Raw genomic sequence first — 24,152 nt, forward strand, 5'->3', positions numbered from 1 at the left:
CACACCTTTCTGAGGGAGGACACTCATTAATGACAAAGGGGGTTCTGGGAAATGCCTTTCAGATTGGGTGTTCTCTACAGTCCAAGAACATAGAGACCAGTAAGCAGATTATTAACAGCTAGCTTAGGAGTTTTACATGTTGCTTTCCTTCAATGGATGTGGGTGAGAAACATGACCAGGGTGAGAAAAGTCTAGTTTACAAAAGATTGCATATATCTTTTGCTTGGATGGGATTGTGTGGTCATAAGAAAATGTGTTCGTTTCCTTAGCTTCTTTCCAATATGAAGCTGCTACCCTGAGCCTGAAAATACTTCTCCTTTGTGCATGATAAATTCTTCATTAAAAAGACAAATAACAGTGAAATTTAAATGCAGATGGAGTGCTAGTTTTTTTTAACTTTTTAAAAGTTGGCTGACTCTTATATTTTATAACATTTTTATTTCAAATATGCAAAAATAGAAATATTCATTCAATACATTTTTAAACTTTTAGTCTAGAATGAGGTATTTAGAATGAACCCTATTCAAAATAGACAAAGATCTCAGCATGGTAATTGGACTCTCTTCTCTTGGTGTATACTCAATTTTCACTACCCGTAAGTTCCAATTATTTTCAAAGAGAACTATAACTATAATAAAATTAGTTGTCCTGATTTTATTTTCAAATTTTATATACCTGAAAGCATTCTCCTGCCATGTATAGTAGTAACAAAGAAGTCACTGTTAGCCAAGGAAATTGGAAGAAAAGGTAAGCATATTGGAAAAGAAGTAAAATTATTATTTTAATTTTAAATAATTCATTATCAAGAAATACAAAAAAAATCCTAAAATTATTTAGAATGACAAGTAATAAATATTTGAAAGATTTGTATGCTTTATACATGGCAACAAAAACATAAAATACTGAAGAATTCCTCTTGTCCAATGCAATCAAGACAGCATTTGGTGGGTTAAAAAGAAAACGTAGTTGAAGTAGAGAATCATAACACATAAGGTAACAAATACCTAATTTTATTTAAAATTTATGATTCTTCATTTGCTGATTTTTTGATGTATGGTTACAACTTTGCCTTTATATATAGGTTTCACATCCTTATTAATACACATAATATAGAGATGATTTCCAATTTTTATTTCTTGAGAGAGGAGGAAAAATTAAGGAACTTGCAAAGCAATCTGATCAAAAAATCCTTCAGATATTTATGACTTTTCCACCAAAACTGTGCTGTAGCTTTGCCCAACTATAATTTAATGACATTTTCAGATGTAATTGAAACTTCCCAGAGCAATCAACTTGGTTAAAATAAACAAAGACTATCTTCTGTTTTTGCAATCATATATCATTAAGTTATATAACATTTAATTGAATTATGGAATTACAATAACTACAGAAACTAGCCTAAACAGATTTGGGAAGCACAATTACTCTTGATGAGCAAATATCTCAGCTGATAGGGGCAGAAGTATATTAGACAGCAGCCTAATAGCCCTGAGCATCTTTTCTTTGCAGAGGGAATAGAGAATTCTGGTTAATGCAGGGAGTCACCTAAGAGCGCCCAAATAATATCATAGTTTAATTAGAAATAAATTTTACTATAAATATTTAGGGCATATATTTTGAAAAACTACAAAAATAAACTGAGATACATCGAAATATTTGAATTAATGCAGAGATTTTAATTCTTAGACAGGATTACTCAATGCCATAAAGATATCAGCTTTCCCTACATTATAGGGAAATTGTATAGATACAATGGAATTTTAATCAAAATCCAAATGATCTTTTATTTTAAAATTGAATCACTAAATACTATTTTCCCAAAAAATAAAAAATGCAAGAAGACACAGGGATATTCTGAAGAAGTGTAATAAAAGGAACTTCTCTGTTACTATATCTTAAAACCTATCAAAAAGCTACAGTCATGAAATAAAGTAGTTACGGTGCAGGAAGGGAAACTTAGATTAATGGCTTTCTACCCAGGACACAAAAATAAAACCAAATAGATTATTTAATCTATGATGTTGAGACAAGTGGCTAGTTGTTTGAAAAGAAAAGTAAGTGTGTTTCATATTTCATTCATTACACCATTATACACTTCAGATGAGTCGAAAATATAAAGGCAAAAAATGAAACCACAGAAGTTGTAGAAGAAAATATGCATAAACAGTTTTATAATCTTTGGGAAGAACAGGTACTTCTTTGCATGAAACCCAGAAACCATAAAGGGGGAAAGTGAACAGAGTTCACTACATTAAAAAATTCTGTTCAGCTAAACATAAATAGGTCAAGAACATAACAAATAAACACTAAAAAGGTCTAACAACGAATGACAAAACATAAATTGCATGTATACGACAAAGTGTTAATACCACTAAAATAGAAAGAGCTTTTAAAAATAAATAACACATAGAAAAATGAATAGAATGTAACATAGAATTTGTAAAAGAAGAACTATAAAGGTGCAATAAATATGTAAAGAGGAAATGTAAATACAGAATTTTAAAAATCACCCATCTTGTTGGCAAAACAAAACAAAACAAAAAATGATGTCCAATTTTAACATGGGGAATCAGACATGCTCATGCCCCACCGGTGGGGGTGTAAATATTTACAGATGCTTTGGAAACTGGTAACAAATTTTAAACAAACATACTCTTTATATTAAGGGCATACACATTTGAAGAAGTGTGGAAAGATACGTGCACAAAGATACTGTGGAACACATACAGTAGTAAGACACAGAAATCAATAAACAACGTGTTGAAAAAATTATGGTTCATCCATAAACTGGATTGCTACAAGCTATTTAGCAGAAGACATATTTTATATTTACTGACATGGAAAGATTTTCTTTACATATTGTCCTGTAAAAATGCAGGATGCAAACATCATATATAGAATTATTACTTGCATATGAAGTATATATATAAAATATTGGTCTCCTTCTCTGTCTCCATGTAGGTAATATAAATATGTTTTATGTGTAGCGTGGATGTCTTTGGGTGGTGGGATAAGGGGATTACTTTTAGTTCTACTTTACATATTTCCATATTATTTGATTTTTCTGTAATAAACATGTTTTACTTTTTTTTTTAACAGAAAAATATGTAAACTAGTCAACTTAAGTCAGACTAAGGAAGACCATTTCATTGAATTCATTTTACCATTTTAGTTATAATAAAAGCTAACCCTGTGGTCAGACATGATTTATATCTAATCAACAAACTTTATTTTTGGCCAAATTATACATGGAATTGGAAGGAAATAATGCTTATTTTGCTTCTCACATGATAAATAGGATTTTATTTCTACCTATGTCTGAATCTAAATATGAAAAATAAATTTGAGAGTTAAGGCCTGATAATTTGAGTCCTGGAACTCCTGTTTTGGAGAAATACAGCATGGATACACTAGTTTTGCCCGTACCTCAAAATTACTTACAGAACAACAGAATTTGCTACCTTATTGGAAGTCCAGATAAAAGTTAGGCTCCCAGTCTGACTTAATGTTTTGGCTTTTTACTATCATCAGAAACTCAAGTTATTTCCATATCTCAACTATTTTACTATTTTCAGCCTTGGCTTCAGCCTAGCTCCTCTGTTTTTTTTTTTTTTTTTTAATTGAAGTATAGTTGATTTACAATGTTGTGTTAGTTTCAGGTGTATAGCAAAGTGATACCACATCTTCTTTATCCATTCATATGTTGATGAACCTTTAGGTTGCTTCCATGTCTTGACTATTGTAAAGAGTGCTGCTATGAACACTGAGGTGCATGTATCATTTCAAATTATAGTTTTCTCCAGATATATGCCCAGCAGTGGGATTTCAGGATCATACGGTACCTCCATTTTTAGTTTTTTAAGGAACCTCCATACTACTCTCCATAGTGGTTGTACCAATTTACATTACCACCAGCCTTTAGCCAAACTCATCAAGAAAAAAAGGGAGAGGACCCAAATCAATAAAATCAGAAATGAAAAAGAAGTTACAACCAACACCACAGAAATACGAAGGATCATCAGAGACTACCACAGCAACTCTATGCCGATAAAATGGACAACCTAGAAGAAATGGACTAATTTCTAGAAAGGTACACTCTCCCAAGACTGAACCAGGAAGAAATAGAAAATATGAACAGACCAATTAAAAGTACTGAAATTGGGCTTCCCTGATGGCGCAGCGGTTGAGAGTCCGCCTGCCGATGCAGGGGACACGGGTTCGTGCCCTGGTCCGGGAAGATCCCACATGCCGCAGAGCAGCTAGGCCCGTGAGCCCTGGCCGCTGAGCCTGCGCATCCGGAGCCTCTGCTCCGCAACGGGAGAGGCCACAACAGTGAGAGGCCCACATACCGCAAAACAAAAAACAAACAAACAAAAAAGTACTGAAATTGATTCTGTGATTTAAAAACTCCCAACAAACAAAAGTCCAGGACCAGATGGCTTCACAGGCAAATTCTACCAAACATTTAGAGAAGAGTTAACACCTATCCTTCTCAAAGTCTTCCAAAGAAGAGTTACAGAGAAAGGAACACTTCTGAACTCATTCTATGAGGCTAATGTCACCCTGATACCAAAACCAAAGATACCACAAAAAAAGAAAATTACAGGCCAATATTACCTCTGAACATAGATGCAAAAATCTTCAACAGAATACTAGCAAACTGAATCCAACAATACCTTAAAAGGATCATACACCATGATCAAGTGGGATTTATCCCAGGGATGTGAGGATTTTCCAATATCTGCAAATCAATCAATGCGATACATCACATTATCAAATTGAAAAATAAAAACCATATGATCATCTCAGTAGATACAGAGAAAGCTTTTGATAAAATTCAACATCCATTTATGATGAAAACTCTCCAGAAAGCGGGCACAGAGGGAATATACCTCAACATAATAAAGTCCATGTATGAAAAACCCACAGCTAACATCATACTCAACAGTAAAAAGCCGAAAGCATTTCCTTTAAGATCAGGAACAGGACAAGGATGTCCAGTCTCGCCACTTTTATTCAACATAGTTTTGGAAGTCCTAGCCATGGCAATCAGAGAAGAAAAAGAAATAAAAGGAATACAAATTGGAAAAGAAGAAGTAAAATTATCACTGCTTGCAGATGACATGACACTCCTCTACCAAGAAACTCCCAAAGATGCTACCAGAAAACTACTAGAGCTCATCAATGACTTTGGTAAAGTTGCAGGATAGAAAATTAATACACAGAAATCTGTTGCATTTCTATACACTAACAACAAAAGATCAGAAAGAGAAATTAAGGAAACAATCCCATTTATCATGGTTCTAAAATGGTTGCCAGTAGCAGTGACAGCACATGTTTCCTTGGTGTGTCCATCAGGAGAGGAGAAGTAGAACTTTTCTCCCAAGCATGAAATACAAGTCCTTACGTTTAGTCTCACTGGATCAATTTAGGTCACGTGGTCACCCATGAACCAATTGCATTTTTAGTACAGTGTCGTGTGCTGATTGCCTTGGACAAATCTCCATCTATTCCTGAAGCTAGGGATGGGGAAAAATAGTTACCTGAAGAAACTATAATTCTGTTTGGCATCAGGGCATGAATAACAAGTAGGTAACCAATACTGTCCACCAGAAATAACAATTTCTGGTATTTACAAGGTACAATTGAAAGTTTCATTTGAATCATCTCAATTGGCTTATCATACTGATTAAAATTCACTGGATAATTTGGGGGATTATCCATATCACTTTAATGATATGTTTTGCTTAAATGAGTTTGGGGTCATGGAACAAGTGTAAATTTTCACCCAAATTAATATAAATGTCTCACATTGCTGTTGTCCCCAAGGATCTGGCATTTTAAGTAGGCAGATAAATTTGGTGTAGCTAAAATCAAAATAAATTACTGCATTCTCTAAATATCTTTGTTGCTATCATATTTGTAAAAAATCTCTGTTAAGATTTTTACTGTAAATCCTAGGAGTGAATTGTTTTTGTTCCCAAACCATAGCTCAATGACAGATAATATTGAGTAATAGATTTTGCCAGAAACAAAGATTATGCCAGAGGAGAGTGATTAGAGAAATCCTTATATAAAAGCATTTGGAAGAGTACACAAGCCAGAAACACACAGAGTTCTTACTGTAAGTGGAGAAGAGGAAAATGTTCTGGATCATAAATCACCCTAAATTTTGGTGTATACAATATGCAGAATGTTAAATTTGGTATGCTTTTCCATCAAGTCTTTTCGAACATGGTTGTTTATTGCCAGGTCATAAAAAGTAAACAGACACTTAATTTAGCATAATATTTAACTTATGCTGCAGCAGACCTACATTTCTTTCTTTAGTGAAAATGGATGGTTTTCTGCACACAGAGGTGAGAGTAAGTGACTACTATGTTTTGCCCTCCTGTAAAGAGCTCAGCAGAGCCTTCCAACTCAAATCCTAATTGAATATTGACTAAAAGACACATTTGAGGTCTCAGCACATAGAAATATGAAAAAAAAAAGCTCGTTGGATCAAACAACAGACTCACAATTGTTTAGAACTGCTGCTTCGGTGGGGTAGGGGAAATGTGCTTCTGATTAATTAAAACACGTACAAATCTTAACCTGTGTCTGTTTACTCTGAAGGTCTATAATGCTGAATCATAACACACAGAAGTACCTAGGCTGCCTGAGGCGAGTAGATAGGAGAAAGAAATCCTTTTCTTCTCTCCATTGCCAGGCAAATAGAAAAGAAAGCTGGCAGGTAATGTAGGGTCATTGTCAAAGCTCATAGGAAGTAGTTTCTAACCTGGCCATGGAAAAATGCTGGAGCAAATTGTGTCCTTTGCAAATAAGACATTCTGCTTGTGTCGACATATTCTTTGGAAAATTTGAAGCTTCAGCTGCCTTATAGGAAAACATATCACATCTAGACAAGATCAAGGCCAATCACTCCCCCCACCCCCCCACCCCACCCCCCACCGTTTGGCAATCGCTCAGATGTCTGCATTATCTGCGATGGGCCCTAGGCCTCAGTTTAGTGGTACTTCCATGGGAGCTACTCAGGGGTACAGGTCATTTTCAAAGGCTCCCGACTGCCTATCAAATAAAGAACACGCCTACTAGGATTCAGTGTTTACCACTGCCTGGTCCCAACCTCCGTTTCTAATCTTATGCCTCGTATGTGCTCTTTGTTCTAGCTTTGTGTGGCTTCTGTGTCTTTGCTCATGCTCTCCCTAGAATACCTATTCTCCTGCCTCCCCGTATTCAAATACTACGTATTCCTCAGCTGCGGTGCACCCTCCTCCAGGAAGCCGACTGTGATCCTCTGGTAATTAATGTAGTGTCCTGAAGCTCTAAGATGTTGTCATAACCTGTTGACCCAGGAATACCTGAATCTTATCTTAGACCAAAATCACCCATCTTCTCAGGAGAATGATGCACACAGATGACACTGACAAATGGAAAATCAAATCCCTCTTTATTATTAGAACCTGGAAGACTTGGCCGGAGCACATAACCCTTCTTTACCCCTAGGCCTACATCCAATTTTACCACCTCTATTAACATGTGAAAGGTAGAAAAGAGGATAGTACCCAACAATGTGCAGGAAGAAAAAAAAGACTACTGGGAACCTTGTGCTTCCCTTTCAATGTAAGGGACTCTGACCACTAATGAATATAGTCCAATATCTTTTCTGGAATCTTACCACTAATATCAGAATCTTTCCACTTGAGAACTGAGGAAGGGCGGCGAGTGTGAATGTACCCTACCCACCCACCCCCAGCACCACAGATGCCTGTGCAAACTGGGGTCAGTTTGGGGAATAGAATCATAGGGTGGTAGGGACAAGTTCAAGAATCTCCCCTAGTCCGGCTGGCACTCTTAGAAACGTTCTCTCCAGATCCCATAGCTGTACCACAAGCCAGGCCCCCTCCATTGCCCTCCTGTAGGCTTGATATAAACCTGGGGTTATTATGGGGCTCAGGCCCTCTTGGGGCCAGATTAAGCTCCATGTGAATCCTTTAGGTCAACTGGACTGCGCAGTGGAATCACATGTACACTTTCTGAAATGACACCAGGTCCAGCTCTATGATCTTTGTTCAAGAGTCATTATGTCCTCCCCAATGTTATGCAGGAGTGTTTCTGCACCTGCACAGGAAGGTATCAGATACTGGTCACTGAAATTCAATATAATTTAAAGGGCAGGCACCTTGTTTTGCTTTTTTAAGATTTGTAAGAAGAGAAATGAACACTCATACCCCAAGCATTATGACAAATACATAAAAATTACTCTAATAAACTGCAGAGAAGGGTCAACAGTTGTTCTAATGGAATGCCTTTGAACTAGTGATTGAAGACACTTCTATACATAGGCAATAATTTTCTGAGATTTTCTACACATTTCCCCACAAATATATAAAGATGATCTGTGTTGGATAAAACATTCAAGCCTAATACAAGACCTTTCCTCACACTGTGAAGACATTTACACCCCTCCCTCCTCCACACTCTCCACACACTACGCTTAGATGAATCTCCTTAAAACCATTTAGTGGTCACGGCTTTGCTGTGCTCAGATTTTCAGTGGTTCTCCATGGCCTACAGGATAAAGTACCCCCAATCCCGCCCCACTCCTTCACACTGGTGGTGTTCCTCCACAGTCATGAACAAAACCTTTGTTCTTATTTCTTTTTATCCGCAATATTGGAATCTCACACAATCCTATTTGTTCAGACGTCCTCAGACTTGCTTTGCATTATCTCATCTCTGAATATATGCAAGTATCTTTCATTCCTCCCAAAATACATCACCTCCCCATCCTTTGATCTCAGTTAGTTTGAGGCTTAATTCAAATGTCACTTCCTCCATCAAGCCTGGTCAAAGCCTATTTTATCTGTTAAGCAATTGAGGCACAGTGACCAGAATCTCGAAATTTTCCAGGGGCCTAAAAAAAGTCCGAGATCTCAAATGAAATGTACTGTCTCCAAAATGTACAACTAAAACTGGGAAACCAAAATTAATAAATGTTTATTTAAATGACTTCCAAACGTATGTCAACTTTATTCATTGTTAAATTTAGAGCTCCTAAAATATCACTACAATTAACAACAATTGGTGAGGCTGGTTTTTTTTTTCAGTTTGCCAAGGTTCCTATGAAGATATTATGATTCCTGAGAAATCATAGTCATTTATTAACCAAGTCATATAGACAAATAGTTTCAAAAGCAAGACTGAAAAAAATCCTTTTATTTTTTCATAATAAAAAAGATAAGTGGCTGTTGGAAGTGAGGTACATTTTAATATATTTGATGTGAGACTTTCTAAAAACGTGAGTCACTATGACTTTCAAAAGTCTTCAGTGTCCCTGTGACTCCAAGACCAGCTCCGTGGTGGGAGGGCCCTAGATGTGTTCAGGAGGCCCAGGTTGGTGTTCTACGGCCCTGTGCAGCCAGCAGGACATCTCTGGACCCCACTCCCACTCCAAAACAGGGAGTTAGAATACATACTCCACGTATGCAAAAAGCTTGTTTTAAAGAAGAAATGAGGTTATCTCAGTGAACTTGCTATAAATGGTAGGGAATGTTTATTACTTTAAATAATCATGAATTCAACTGGCATAAATTCATGCATGAACTATTTACTGAGCACCTATTACGGTGCACCATCTACCGGACGCTGGAGAATACTAAATGATCATCTCCGTAGAGCCAGGAGAAACAGGTGTACATTGAAGTAAGATGTGCCCAATGCCATAATATAATTAAAACAGCACAAGGTTAACAGTACCAGCTACAGTCAAACCGCCTGGACTCCAACCCACCTCTACCTCTTACTAAATGTGTGACCTAGTACAAGTTCCTTAACTACTTTGCCTCTTGGTTTCCTCATCTGTAGGGTTAAGAGGATTAGTACATATCTTATCAGGAATAAATGAGATAACGCTTATAAACTTATAGAAGAGTGAGTATACAGAGTAAACATCCAATAAATAGTCACTATTCGTTCCTGTTCTTTTTAATGCCTAGGTGCCACTGTCTGCCTATGAGTGTGATGGGCAAGATGGGAAGGGCTTTTCAAGCTGGAGGAAGAGCATGTGCAAAGACACTGTGGCACAAAAGAGCATATGATAATGCAGGGATGTTAAGGGCTTAACACAGGCTGAAGCCAAGGGTGTGTGCAGAATTGCAGGAGTTGAAGCTGGGTGGGGAGGAAGGACCCAGTTATGCCATGCAAATGAGTTTAGAGTTTATCCTGTGTAGGCAACAGAAAGCTGCAGAAGCATTCTGAGCAGGGAAAGGTCATGACTGGACTGGTGCTTCAGAATGATCACTATGGTAGATGGATGGAATGAGGGCAAGAAAGCAAGCAGAGAGAACAGTTAAAAGGTTATTGCAAAAGTCCATGCAAGCCATCATGAGGGCCTAAAGCAGGGCACCAGTGATGAAGAGGAGAAAGAGATGAAAACTTCATCAGGAGGAACATCAACAGGATGTGTGTATCCTTTGGTGGCAAGGACGCGATGACCAACAGTGAAGATCTGAAGTTGAGTTGCGCACTTCAGCCTTGAATAGCTTGGTTATATAGGAGCACCAGAACTGTAAGACAATACATTTATCTTCGTTGAGTTCGAAAATAGAGGGGGAACGAGTCTTAGTGAGAAATTCCACTGTTGAGTGGTCTGAGGACATCCTAGGGGAGATGTGATGGAGGTCAACGCTCTTCCAGGTGTCATGTGCAGACCTGTGCCATCTGTGACCTGCTCGTTACTGGTCTGCACCAAGATAAAGTGCTAGTACTGGAAATTACATCAACTCTATCATCAACCGATTCAATTTAGCTGACACTTTTCTGTAGCAAGACTTTCTGGAAGAAAGCAGTGAGTTGATTTACATTCTAGTGCAAGTTCCTTATCTCGTTGTGGACCCATGGCCAAACATTCACTGATTGCAGCAGTCTGAGACCACCCCTTCAGCAGCACCGATGTACGGATTTGAGGTCTGGTGAGAGGCCTGTCCTGGAGCCCCGGACTTGAGAATGCAAGTGTAGAGGTGTCAGTAGCCAAAGCCATCATCAGTGGTGAGGTTGCTGAGAGACGGGACAGAGATGAGAAGAGGGCTATACTAGTTTGCTAGGGCTGCTGTAATAAAGTACCACAAACTAGGTGGCTTAAACAACAGAAATTTATTGTCTTACAGCTGTTGGCAGGGTCGGCTCCTTCTGAGGGCTGTAAGGAAGGATATACTCCATATCTGTCCCCTAGCTTCTGGCCATCTTTGGTGTTCCTCCCCTGTAGAAGAATCACCCCAATTTCTGCCTTCCTTTTCACATGCTGTTCTCCCTGTGTTCTTGTCTCTATGTCCAAATTTCCCCTCTCAATAAGGACACAAGTTATAATGGATTAGGGTCCACCCTAATGACCTCATCTTAACTAATTACATCTGCAAAGACCTTATTTCCAAATAAGTCCCTATTCTAAGGTACTGGGGGTTAGGACTTCAACGTATGGATTCTGGGGGGACATAACCCATAAAAGTGAGCCAAAGATGAAGACCTGAAAAAATATTTAAGATTCAGACGCTTACCACATCCTGCCTTACACTATGAGCTCTCTGTTCAGTGTTGATGTACCTCAACTTCTCAAGCAGACTGATAGGTTCTTAGAGATCAGGAAAACTGTCTAAAATGTTTTTCCATATTTTGCCTACAGGATTTAGTGAGTTTCTTGTATGTAGAACTGGTTCAAAACAATGTCGTCTGATGATGTATAACAAACAAAAATTGAATATGGAAGAGCCCCTAAGAACTGTTTTGAACACAGTATGTTGTGACACGCTGCCTTATAGGCAACAGTTGCTGTACTTGTCAGAAAAATCGCCAAAGGAGATGTTCAAGATATATTTTAACTCATTTGCTTAAACAACTCTATGCCTACCATCCACACCAAAAGGCTGTTCCCCTGCATGGGCAACAGAAGGCATAATTATTTGCAAGAATTTTCAGTGTTTTCCCTGTGCTTTCTTAAGTGGCACAGTATCTTCTCTGTACCACTGTGCATATTCTCCAAAATCCCATTGTCTTTCTGAAAGCACTACAGCCCCTGGAGGGTTTGAAACTTAGCATGTACTCCCCAAAAACTTAGGGATTAAAAAAAGAAGTTAACTGCAAAGTATCTCAAAACTTTCCTACTGCATGAAGTGGTCCTGAAAACCACCACATGGACAGGTTGCATTTTCCTCCCATAGGCTCTAGAGGACATCAATATATTATCAGTTTATTCCATGTCTCTCAATTTTAGAAGGGTAGCCGGAAGCTTGGAACACTTAGGGGTTTGATAATTCAATTTATTTTTCAAACTTCTCAAATGTTTGCTCTCCTTGTTAAAATGAAAGGAATGGCTTAGCAAAGATAATTTTCCCTTTGACTAGTGAAAGGCATCAGAAAAATCCATACCTAAGCAGTTTTTCTTTACAGATATTTCACCCCCATCTTATATTCTTATTACCACATCCAATATGCGATAGCACTACAGTCATTATTTACTTATATTCTAACTACACTCTGAAGGGACTTTAAACAGCTTACAGTGAGAGAGAAAACAGTGCCAAAATCCCATAAGAGAATAAAAGTAGAGAAAAGAAGCATATTTACTTATGTCTAAATACATAGAACTTAGATTCTATTACATAACTTTGGCATTATTGAGATTGCTAATATTTTCAACAGCCTAACTTTCGTTAGTGCTGTTGACTGCTCATTATTTTGTTTTCTTCAGAAAGAATTAAGTCAAATAAAACATATGCCCAATATGGAGATTTAGTTCTCACCTTGGCTTAAAGTTTGGTCACTTAAACATGCACTACGGTGATTCAAGTTCAACTGAGAGCCAGCCACTGCAAGAAATTCATCATTGCTTATGGTCTTTGAAAGAAGCTTTCCTCTATAACGGATCTAGAAATTTGTCAGTTGTTGGTATAAATAAACCAGACTGGGAGGTGACTGATGGTATTTTTCTGCAACATGAATTATTTTGAAACCATGGGGTAACTGGATTACCCTCCATGGTTTCCACTAAGAAGCTTTTGTAAAAGTATGTGAGTTGTGTCTCCATGAGAGAGGCAGACTGTATTTAAGAGCCCTTCATGTCCTCTCCATAGAAACTTCCTAGGAAATAAAGCATCAGCGCAGAATTTCAACAGTCAATGTCTACAAGCACCTACTGTGTTCCAGGCACTGTTTCAGGAGATGGGGAATCGAAGAGGAATAAAACGTGGTCCCTGTCTTTGGGATTCCTACAGTCTAGTGGGAAAGAGGCACTCACAGAAAAGGTAATTTAAATATAATGTATAGGAGGAAAAGGAGCAATAGACGAGGGAATTAAGGTAGCACTTAGCCCAACATAAAGATTTAGGTAAGGTTTCTCGAAGGAGGTAACACCTGAGTTAATTAAGAAACAAACAAAAGCAAATCAAGTGAAGACAAGTGAGAAAGATGTTCTAACAGAAGGAAGAGCATGAAAAAAGGTATTGTAGTTTGAAATAGCATGGGGGCATTTGGTGGACAAAAATGCAACAATACCATTATTGCTACTAGGTCACAAAACTGACCAGGGATTTGAACCAGAGACTGATGGCCTGCAGAGTTAATGAAGTGTCTCAGCAAAAGAGAAATAGGGATGTATTGTACCCTCAACCCCATCTATTCTGTAGACAATGCTATCATGGTAACCATTGCCTTCTGGGTTGGCTTATATGTCAATAATGATGATCAGGATGATGATATCAGTAAGGCTTACTCTGGTCAGAACTTCACATACAGCCCTTTCACAAACAAAAATAACACAAAATTGCACATATCAACTTAGCAATAACAAGAACAAACACTTACATACCACTTACCACAGGCCAGGCATTGTTCTAAGAGCTCTACTGTATTATCTCACTGAATTTTCACAGGAACTCAATGATGGAGCTACCATTACTATCCCCACTTTACTGATGAGTAAACTGAGCCACAGAGAGTTTAAGTAAGGTGCCCCAAATCACAGAGCCAGTTTGGGGTACATCCAAGAAAGCAAACCTAGGCATTCAAGTTTCAGAGTTTATGCTTTTAACCACCGTCCTTCACTACCCATCGCATGTCCCAAGCAATGACCAGACTTTGAGTCATTGACTGACTTTATGCCCTTTTCTTTACCTGCTAACAACAGAGAAGTAATTCTGTTATATGCTTGGTCTTACAAAAGAAAACATAATAAGGTAATTGTGACAGCCTTCCAATTCTGCAGAAACTATAAATCTGATCCCAACAGAGAAACTCTTGCCAGAGACAGGGAACACAGAGATCCAAATTCTAGATCTTTTTCTTGGATGCATTACAGAGGTCAGGGTCAGACCATCAATATCTGAGCAGCAATGGCAAGAAGAGACAGTGTTGGCAAGAACCAGATAGCTGGTGTCCTAACAACCATATACATATGATGTTCCTTTAGAACAAGCATAATTTTAGTTAAAAGTGATTAACATTCCATTATTTAAGTGATGGCTGGTAGTCTTATTTCTATTTCTTCTTGCAGACTCATAAAAACTCAGCCTCAGCTTTGCTACATCTTCCAATTATAAGAGAAGCCAGAAATGTACATTTTACATGAAATAACTTGAAAGCTTTAAATACTGAGAATTCAAAAATTTGAAAAATACATTTTAGACAAAACAAAATATATATTGTGTCAGTTTCATCCCATAGGCTGAGTCTCTTGTGTATTTCTGTAGCCTTATCATCTCTTAAGATCTCACCTCCTCATCTAAAAAGGTGGACATAGTGAACTTTATGTCAGATTCTTTGAAGACAATGCCTTACTTTGCAATGTGAAAACATACCAAATACAAGTTTGAATGAAATTATAAGTCGATAATTAGTAACCTCATTTCCCAGAAAGAAATATCAACTATTATAAGCAGAGGTGAAAGTAGAGATTATTTGAGGCTTCCCTATCCCCTCTTCATAAGGCAGATGAAGAAATTACACCAGAGACAGACAATGACTTTCCCACAATCAGTGGTTTATTAATGGTAGAGTTTGAGCTCAAACACAAGTTTCAATACATAACCTTTCTCCTCATCAGCCAGCTTTCTTTATTCTGTCAAGGAAGTCATTTGAACTCCTAGATCCAGCCATGCTGGTAGTCAATCACCCTGCACTGGATTTTTCAATTACAAGTACCAGGAGACCTTTCCCCTCCCCCTTATTTTCCTAATGATGTAGCCACTTCGGTTGGGTTTCTGTCACTTGCAACCAAAAGAATGGGACTATTAGTCCCAGAAGCAATGACTCCTTTCCACATTCCTGCTACATCATGCTCTTCTCCAAATGGGAATACTTGCCTTTCTTTATGCTTACACAAATCATACAAATTTTTTAAGACCTAGTGAAACTGAGCAGGATACTGTGGGGCTCCTGGGCATGGAAGCCTTTCTGTGTCCCCCATTTCTGGTTTGAAGGGAATAGGCTTCAGCCTCCATGATCTTCCCTGATTTCCAAAGGTCAGGTTCAAACAGTTGCTAATAAGGGAAGGGAGGGGATGCAGAGACAACGGAGGGGCAGCCAAGAAACAATAGTGCAGCCTTGAGACAGGGTCCTGGTTCTGACTCAAGAGATACACACAACAGTATCTTTGAACTCTTCTTCAGAACTAGAACCCCCCAACAAATGGAAGATGTTATCTACTTGATGAAGCATTCTTCATTCCAGAGAGAAGAACTGAGGCCAGATTAAAGGAATACAGGCCCTACACACACCCTGATCCTTATCAGCAACACGACACCGCCCCCGCCATTACCACCCCCCCAACCATTGCTATAAAGCTCCTCACCAAATTCCCCCCAGTTGGGACCCACAGTTTCGTAGGGCACGAGCCCACTGTGTCCCCCTTTGCCTGGCAAAGCAATAAAGCTATTCTTTTCTACTTCACCCAAAAGTCTGTCTCTGAGATTCGATTTGGCACCAGTGCACAGAGGCTGACTTTTCGGCATCACTAACCCTCCTCTACTTCCCCCATGAAGATTTTCCCTACTATTATATCCAATCCTGTGTGTGTGTGTGTGTGTGTGTGTGTGTGTGTGTGTGTGTGTGTGTGTGCGCGCGTGCGCACGCGTGCACGCGCATACATACTCTCTGTCCCCCTCCCCTACTTTAGTATTTGTAATCAGCATCTTACAATTAAACACTATCTTATTCTCAATTTATTTGGTATCTTCCAAACTAGAACATAAGCTGACAGTTCAGAAGCATATCTCAAAGCTATCTTCTGGTTCTGCCACGAAGCCAGAGAGAGAACTGGTCTTTTTTAGAACTTAGCTTTACGTTAGTAGAACTCTCCTGATCATTCCAACTTAAGTTGTATAGACACCGGGCCCCAAATACTGGTTATATTTCAATGTGATGGCCTATGGTTGTGTATTAAATTTGCTTTTGCCAGAAAAAGACCTTGGAATCATTTGACATTTACCACTTTACACAGTACAACTTTTTAGGAATGAAAGATTTAATTTCCTTTGTTCTTCAGTCCAGTTTTAGGGACGCAAAAGGCTATTCCAAGTGTGTAATGAGGCAAAAACGTCTCTTATTACTTTTTTGGTAACCTGCATCTTCAAAATGTCTCTACTTGTACCAGTGCATAACAGTTCCTGCCCATTGCATCAAGAAGATTGGGGAGGAGATGCCAAAAAGCATATTGAAAGAATTCAATTCTTTCCCTGAAGCAGAGAAAAACATACAATTCTTTTTGAAGGAATCCTGGGTTGAACAGTCATTTAGTTTTCTCAAAAGGTGAGAATATTTTATTTTTTTAAATGCAAATTGTATGTTGCCCTGACAAACAACCCTTCAGAACTTTGAATAGTGGAGCTAACCCAAGTGCCTCAAAGCACATCTGAAAGCATGCATCACCATTATTGATTTAAAATACACACACTCACACACATATATAGTTCCCTAGCACTAGGCCTTAAATTTTATGAAAGTTATGGGTTTTTGAGTCATAAGTGAACAACAAAGTCAAAGAAGTTAATGAATAAAGAAGGAATTTCTCTGGCTAACAGTGACTCAATGTTAGCCATAATTTTAGGGCAAAATATAAGCTGAATCACATGGAAATGAGTAACTTGAACTTACAACACATTTGGCCTAGTCAACAGTTCTCTTGAATGAAGAATTCATATAGAACTGACACAACTTTAGGATTGCCCCTTTCTCTCATCACATACATACAGACACACATGTATATACACCTGCATATGCACACATAATATTCATTTTGGACCTCTGTAACCCAGGCGTTATGAATAGTTCCTAGCTAACTAAAAAAAAAAAAAAGAAGGCAAAAAAACTAGTCATGTCAATTACACAGAATTCTTTACAGTGCCTGCTTTTTTTTACATTCCCTCAGGAACACCTATGAGTAGCTAGTTCACATGAGGTAGCCACTCATCACCATTACTACATAACTTAGAAACATATGGTGTAGCTCTGCCATGCCAACTTCTAGGTATTCACTCTAGCATTCTGACAAAAGAAGAAAAAACAAGTTCAGAACTGTTTTTCAAATTGTCATTTATCAGCTGCTGAAACATACATGGTGAGAGCCTGATGACTAGGTTTTTGTTGCGGTCATAAATTATCATCACCTCCATGTTATATTTAGATTCACAGTAGTACAAGGAAAATATACCTACAAATGATAAAATATTGAAACCCAGCAAAACCCTGTGCGGCTCCCAGGTACAAATGCTTTCTGTGTCCCCCTTTTCTTGTTTGTAGGAAATAGGCTTCACTTAACCTCTATGACCTTCCCTGAGTTCCAAAGGGCAGGTTCGGTTGCTAATCAGGGAAGGGATGGGAGGATGCAGAGACAAGGCAGGAGCAGGCAAGAAACAAAAATGCAGCCTTGGGTCAGGGTCCTAGTTCCTCCTCAAGGAATTTGTAACACTACCCTGGAGCTCTTTTGCAGAACTAAGGCCCACACCCAGGTGGAGGAGGGCAACTTCTGGCTGAGCACAAGATTCCAGGAGCACTGCCCTGTTACATCACCACCAACCAACCAGAAGAAAGTCACACACCCTGCAGCCCTCACCCCAAATTCTGCCTATAAAAACCTCCCTCCAAACCATCAGGGATTTCGGGATTTTTGAGCATAAGCCATCCTGTTCTTCTTGCTTGGCTCTGCAATAAACCTTTCTCTGCTCCAAATTCCTACATTTCCATTTATTTGGCCTCACTGTGCCTCGGGCACACAAACTTTGTTAGGTAACGGTATGTTTTCACATAGTCTGTTTCGAGTCCCCTCTTTTAAGTGGGAAGAGTGTTAGAAAGTCTAGGCATTCTCTTTCCCAGTAAAAGTAAAACTGGAGTAATTAACTATTAGAATGATCCAGCAACAGCACCTTTTTCCTCTACTTCCCAAGTGTTCTGAGCTAAAATACTTTTTTTTCCCCCAGCTCAAACCGCACAGAAAGACTGACAACAGTCTGCTGTTGAGATTTACCAGCTAACAGCCCATTTCTCTCCTTCATACTCTTTATGAAGTTAGTGCTTAAACGATTATTTTGCCCATGTTGACTACTTGATAGGTGCCCAAAGGGGGAGGGGCAGGTCTGTCTCAACTCAAATAGAAATAATCCTGAGTAAACAAGTACACGAGACATGCTATCTCTTCTATTTTTCATTTTAGAATATTCCTGGCCAGTGTTGTATATTAAAAAGATAGGATGAGAGAACTCCATGCGTAAATTCCCACTCTTTCACCTGTCTACACAGTGCTTTAGGCAAATTACAAAACCTCTCTGAGTCTCAGCTTTCTTTTCTAAAAATGAGGATGTAATTCCTAAAATATGAAGAGAACTTAAAATGATCTAAGAACAGAAATAGGAAGTTAGGTAAAAAACTAAGGAAATTTAAACAAACTGTAGATTTTAGTTAACAATAATGTATCGCTATTGGTTCTTTAATTTTAACACATGTACCATACTGCTGTAAGATAATTATAGGGGAAAACTGCGTCTGGGTTGTATGGAAACTCTCTGTACACTTTTCTCAATTTTTCAGTAAATCTAAAACTCCTGAAAAACTAAAGTCTATTTTTTTTAAATGACCTAAGGTAGGTGCCTTGCACATAGTAGGTACTTGAAAAATGGCAGCCAGTGTTAATGACATAGACTATTTGGTTTCATAAAGTCTATTAAACTCTGTACAGTATGACCTTTTCCCCCCCAACTTTATGGAGATGTAATTGACATAGAACACTGTGTAACTTTAAGGAATACAGCATAAGGATTTGACAATACGACCTTTTCCGCAGTTCAGCAATTCTTTTTCATAGGCAGTTCTTTCTCTACCCGACCCCATGCCACTCTATTCCCTTTCTCTACATCATTTTTCCTCTTTTTCTAGTTCATCCATTTCTATTCTACTACCAACTCACATTTACAACTAGTTTTTATTTCTCCAAGACTCAAAGTTCAAGCTTTCTACTTGGAGAAAAATAGCAGAACAGCTTTTTCCAGAAAGGCACAAAACACTTAAAGATATAGTAATGGGGAGAACTTGTTTTCTGTTGTAATAAAGAGATAGATATTCAGCTTCCCAGTATAGACAACAGCTGTGAGGCAGCTTTGCCGGGATATGTATTTATGCTGCAACAACTAAAAATAGTTTGACCAAATGCCAGTGTTATCAATCTGTCCTGGAGTCCGTCTGATATTAAGGTCATGTGTAAAAACAGAACTCACTTGCCCCTCAAAACCACAGCTTTGAATGGATCCAGGTAAAACATACCAAATCAGATCAGAAAAACTAGCCTCATGACAATCTTTCTCAGGTGGCTGAAGGTTCTGTTTAGAAGAAATGGGTCTTCATGAGAATGGATTTCTTTCCCCATTGTGGTGCTGGGATTTCAGCCTCTATTGGAAGGACAGAGCTATAGAGCCTTTTGACTGATAAAGGGAAGTTTGTTTTTTAACTTTTAAGTGACAACAGTTTTCATTGCCGAAAGAACAGGACATCTTTAGCGGGTGCTGTTAATAATGGGATAGATTTTGGAGACGGAATTGCCCCTGCTATAAAGACACAATTACCAAAATAATTCCAACCTGAAACTTGAGATATCAGGCCCTGTGGACCCAAACCCAACCTTAAAAGAATATCCAAAAACTTGTACTGTTCGGAGAATACTTTTGCTCTACTGTAGTTCAAAATCCTCGTTGAAAAAGCAAGGGACCACTGATGGGGGTTTGAGAGTGCAGTGTGTAGCCCACCTGCTCTTTCTCAACCAGGAAATGAGTTTTATTTCTAATAAAACTGATACCCAAGCTTGTGACAGCCGAACTAAATCATCAGCTCTGGGTGGTGTGTGTACGTATACAAGCAAAGCAAACAGAGAAATCTGTGCTAACTCAAGATAAGGGTAGATAAATATGGGAAAACCCAGCAGTCTACTACAGGCAGCACGTAATTCAGTCTCAAATGGCAGCAACCGAGAAATTCACTATTTTAAGAAATTGGTCTCCTAACCTCGATGGGGTTACAGCTGGCTTTAATCACCCCTCACACCGCCCCTCTAGGGGCTTCACTGGTTTTTCTTAGTCCAGCTGCTGCAGATTCATCTAAAACAGACAGAACGGGATGCTTTCTTCATTCACTCACTGCAGCTGGGTACCTGACCCCTTCTCTTCTGGGCCGACGCCCTCGACCTGCATTAACTAACCCCTCCTTTCTCTGGCTGGAGAACAGGTGATAGAAATAGACACTTTTTACACATCAAAGGCAGCCCAGAGCCGCCTCAGCTTTGCCAGCCTCAGACACAAAAAGCTTTTGATGCTTATAACTGCGAGGCTTTTTCCAGCTGCACTTTATCAAGCTAGCAGCGCCAGGGCTTGGAGGGCCTCGCAGAACCAGAAGGTGGCGGCGAAGTCACCTTGGGAAAAGAAGGGGGTCAGAGGGGGGAAGGCAGAAGGGGCGTGCCCCTGCTCTGGGGTCAGTGAGCAAGGGGAAGGGAGATTGGAGGGAAGCCCAGCCAGAGTGAGGCGATGTCCAAGGACCCCCGAGGCGACCCTAATAGGTGATCAGCTGACCCAGGCGGAGGGAGGAGGAGGGTGCCCTTCGCAGCATCACGGGAAGCTTCGCCTTCTGGGCTCGCTTCCTCCCGCCTGCCCCTGCGGTTGCTCTCTGCCCGCGTTAGCCTGAGAGCGGCTCGGAGGCGCTCTACTCGCTCCGCACCGGAGCCCCCCCCTCTGCCGGGTGCCCCCGCCCGCCCAGCGCACGCCCAGGAGGGCGGGCCGGGAGTTGAGCGCAGCCGCCCGGCGCCGGAGAGTGCTGGGAGCCCTGCAAGCAAGCCAGGCCTCTCTGGGCGCCGCGGGCTGCAAATCACTCCCCGAGCCTCCCGGGCCACAAAGCGGGACTTGCCCGCCTCGCTCCCCGACAGGGAGACCGGGCACTGGATGCTACGCTCCAGGCTCCTTGCCGGGCCCGGGCAGCTCCTGGCGCGCTCCGGGCTGGGTTGGGCCAGGCCCAGCCGCGGAGAGGGGGCCTCGTAACCCCTTCCCCCGGGCGCGGTCTCCTCTGCCTCCAGCTCCTCCTCGCCAGCTGCGCCGCCAGCTCCCATTGTGCGCCCCGCCTGCCTGGCGACATCCCGGCGCTACTCGCTGGGCCTCCCAGGCGCACCTACCTTCTGCTGCCGGCGAGCCATATCGGTGGGCTGCTTGGCGTTGAAGGGGTAGGCGATGCAGCGCATCACGAACACGTAGAGCTGCAGCCTCTTCTTCCTCTCCTCCTCCTCTTTCTGCAGCCGTTCCAACTCCTCCTTCTCCTTCTCGCTCGCGACCGACGGGCTGGGGCTGGAGGGCCGGCCGCCACCGGCGCGGCTGCTGGGCTGCAGCCCCCCGGCCCCGCCGCCGCTGCTCGCGCCGCTGCTCCCGCCGCCGCCGGCGCCAGCTCCGGCCCCGGCGCCGCCGCCGCCCCCCAGCCCGGCGCCGCCGCCCGAGCCTTCGCTGGTGCGGCTGGGAGACAGGCGCGCGCCGGACGCGGCCGAGCCGAGCACATCCTTGCCGCTCTCCTCCTCCAAGATCTCGTCCGATTCCTCTTCGCTGGATGAAGGGTCCAGCATGGTGGCGCCTGGGGAGGGGGGTCCCTGGAGCCCCTGGCTTGGGGTGCAAAAGGTGGGGGGCGCTGGAGGCAGCTGGGGGTTGGCTCTCCCGGATGGCCGCTTCTCCCCAAATCAGGGAGCGAGCGCGCTGCTGCTCAGCCTCGGCCGCCGCGACTGCTTCCTCCGCCCGGCGTTCGAGAGCTGGGCTCAGACTCAGAAGCACGAGGGGAGGAGGGGGAGGGAGGGTTGCGTCCGTGGACCCGAGGTGGGCAAGGGGGAGAGTCAGTTGCGAGCCCCGAGCCCGGAGCCGGATGCCATCTGCAGCCGCTGAAGGAGGCGCCTCCAGAAAAGATGCCGAGTGTTGCAAGCTGTCGGTGCAGCCTAGAGCCGAAGAGGCATCTTGCCGATTGGGGAGGGAGCGGCGCTTACGTGTTTATTGGCTTAACTCTCCCCTGTCCGCGGCGTAAGGGTGGCTGCAGAGGGCTGGAGCGGGGAGGGCGCAGAGCATCCCCCAAAGTCTCAGAGCTTCCGTACTGACCCTAATGCTTTCCCGCTCTCCTCACTCCCACCCCTTTGTGGATAATTTCCTCCTTGATGCCCAGCTCTCCTGGCCTGACCTCTCTCCCCCTCCCGCGGACAAAAAGTTCTTGCGGGAGGAGGAAATAGACAAACCAGTGATGACTTTTTGTCATCGAAGAGTAGGCTATTGGAGACTCTTAATTCAGAGGTCTCACTAAGAGGAAGTCGGCGAGATCTTATACGCGAAAGAAAGAGGCTATTTCCTATCCCCAGCTTTCTTCACACTTGGGACACGGGGGCAGTGGGGCTGCGCAGCCTATTTGTCCCACCTGTGTAAACTCTGACGCCAGCGATTTCCATACGCCCACCCTCATTAAGATACAGGTGAATGCAATTCTGAGCGGATTGGCGTATCGACCATGCAGCTCAACTATTTAAGTAGAAACCCCCCCGCCCCTGTTTACTCTGCCTTCTTCAATTCCAAGAACTGGTGATACTTTATGCTGAGGTGAGCCTACCGTAGAAACAGAAGGGTTTCTGGTTGCTGAGCCCTTCCTCCATTATGGCTCGCTGGAAGATCTGGGTGGAGGATTGGGGACCCCAAGATCAGACAAAGATACCCTAAGAACTGAGTGCATCAACATCTAATGCGTTTACTCTGTCGCGCAGTCTTCCTTCCTGCTTCTCCGTTATCTATTAATTCAAAGCAGCAGATGGTGCTTTCCTTCTCCCTGCTCCTTTCACTTAAGCCAAAAAACCCAGCTCACGGGGGAGCTGGCCAGCGTGCTGAATCTTATCAGCGACAGGCAGATGGATTGAAAACAAACCAACACCTTTTACCCTTTGATCTTAGGCTATCTAGAGAGCTCTCTTGGTTTTTCCTCACCCCATCTCCTACATTTATGTATTTTCAGTGCTCTAATTATTCGTAGATACTCGTGGGAGTTATTGTTAAAGTGTAGTACGAATTTAAAGTGTATATCACATCTGTCTTTATGTATTTTAAAATTTACCATGAGTTTTACTGTAGGCTTTGATACTCAAAGGAAGTTTTCTAGCTAGTCTGTTTGAGACCTAAAAATGAATTTAAAACAACTAGCTCCACATTAATTCCAAAATCCTGTTTAAATTTTTTTAATTAAGTAATATATACATGGCTCATACTTGACTTCACCACCATACTCACCTCAAGGACAAAACTTTTGTGGTCATCATGCATTCTGTATCAATTTAAAATAAGTAATCCAGCAACATGGAAAGTGTTATATTTTGGCAGTTCTCACTTTTAAATTTTTTCTAAAGAAGTAAAAGATGTTCAAATTATGTTTTCTTGGTTTCCCTGGGATGTGAAATATAGTAGGCCAATCAATCAGTAAATTAACCTTTATCTAGCACCTTTTTACAAGTGAACATTGTTCTAGGTGCTTGGGGTAGGTGGAATTTTTAGAAGACATTCTCTTAAAGAGTCTAAAATCTCCTTTGGGAGATACAAGTATGTGAAAAAGATTAACAACACTTATTTCAAGGC

At 41.1% G+C, this 24,152-nt stretch overlaps 1 protein-coding gene across 11 annotated transcripts in view; it reads right to left on the minus strand.

Moving 5' to 3' along the window:
- CADPS (calcium dependent secretion activator) overlaps positions 1–24,152 on the minus strand; it is a 796,875-nt gene that overhangs the window by 456,116 nt on the left and 316,607 nt on the right. For 9 of the 11 annotated variants that reach the window (XR_013830018.1, XR_013830019.1, XR_013830020.1 and 6 more), the window contains exon 1: positions 21,689–22,746. The exons of the other annotated variants lie outside the window; for them this stretch is intronic. Coding sequence is in view for 6 of the 9 variants with exons in the window: in XM_079933008.1 (XP_079789134.1) it covers positions 21,689–22,126 (438 nt within the window). In the remaining 3 variants the exon portion in view is untranslated. Of the gene's footprint in view, positions 1–21,688; positions 22,747–24,152 lie in introns of those variants that run through there. 11 annotated transcript variants of the gene reach the window in all.

The sequence above is a fragment of the Stenella coeruleoalba genome (assembly GCF_951394435.1).
Source record: "Stenella coeruleoalba genome assembly, chromosome: 10".
Classification (NCBI taxonomy): Eukaryota; Metazoa; Chordata; class Mammalia; order Artiodactyla; family Delphinidae; genus Stenella; species Stenella coeruleoalba.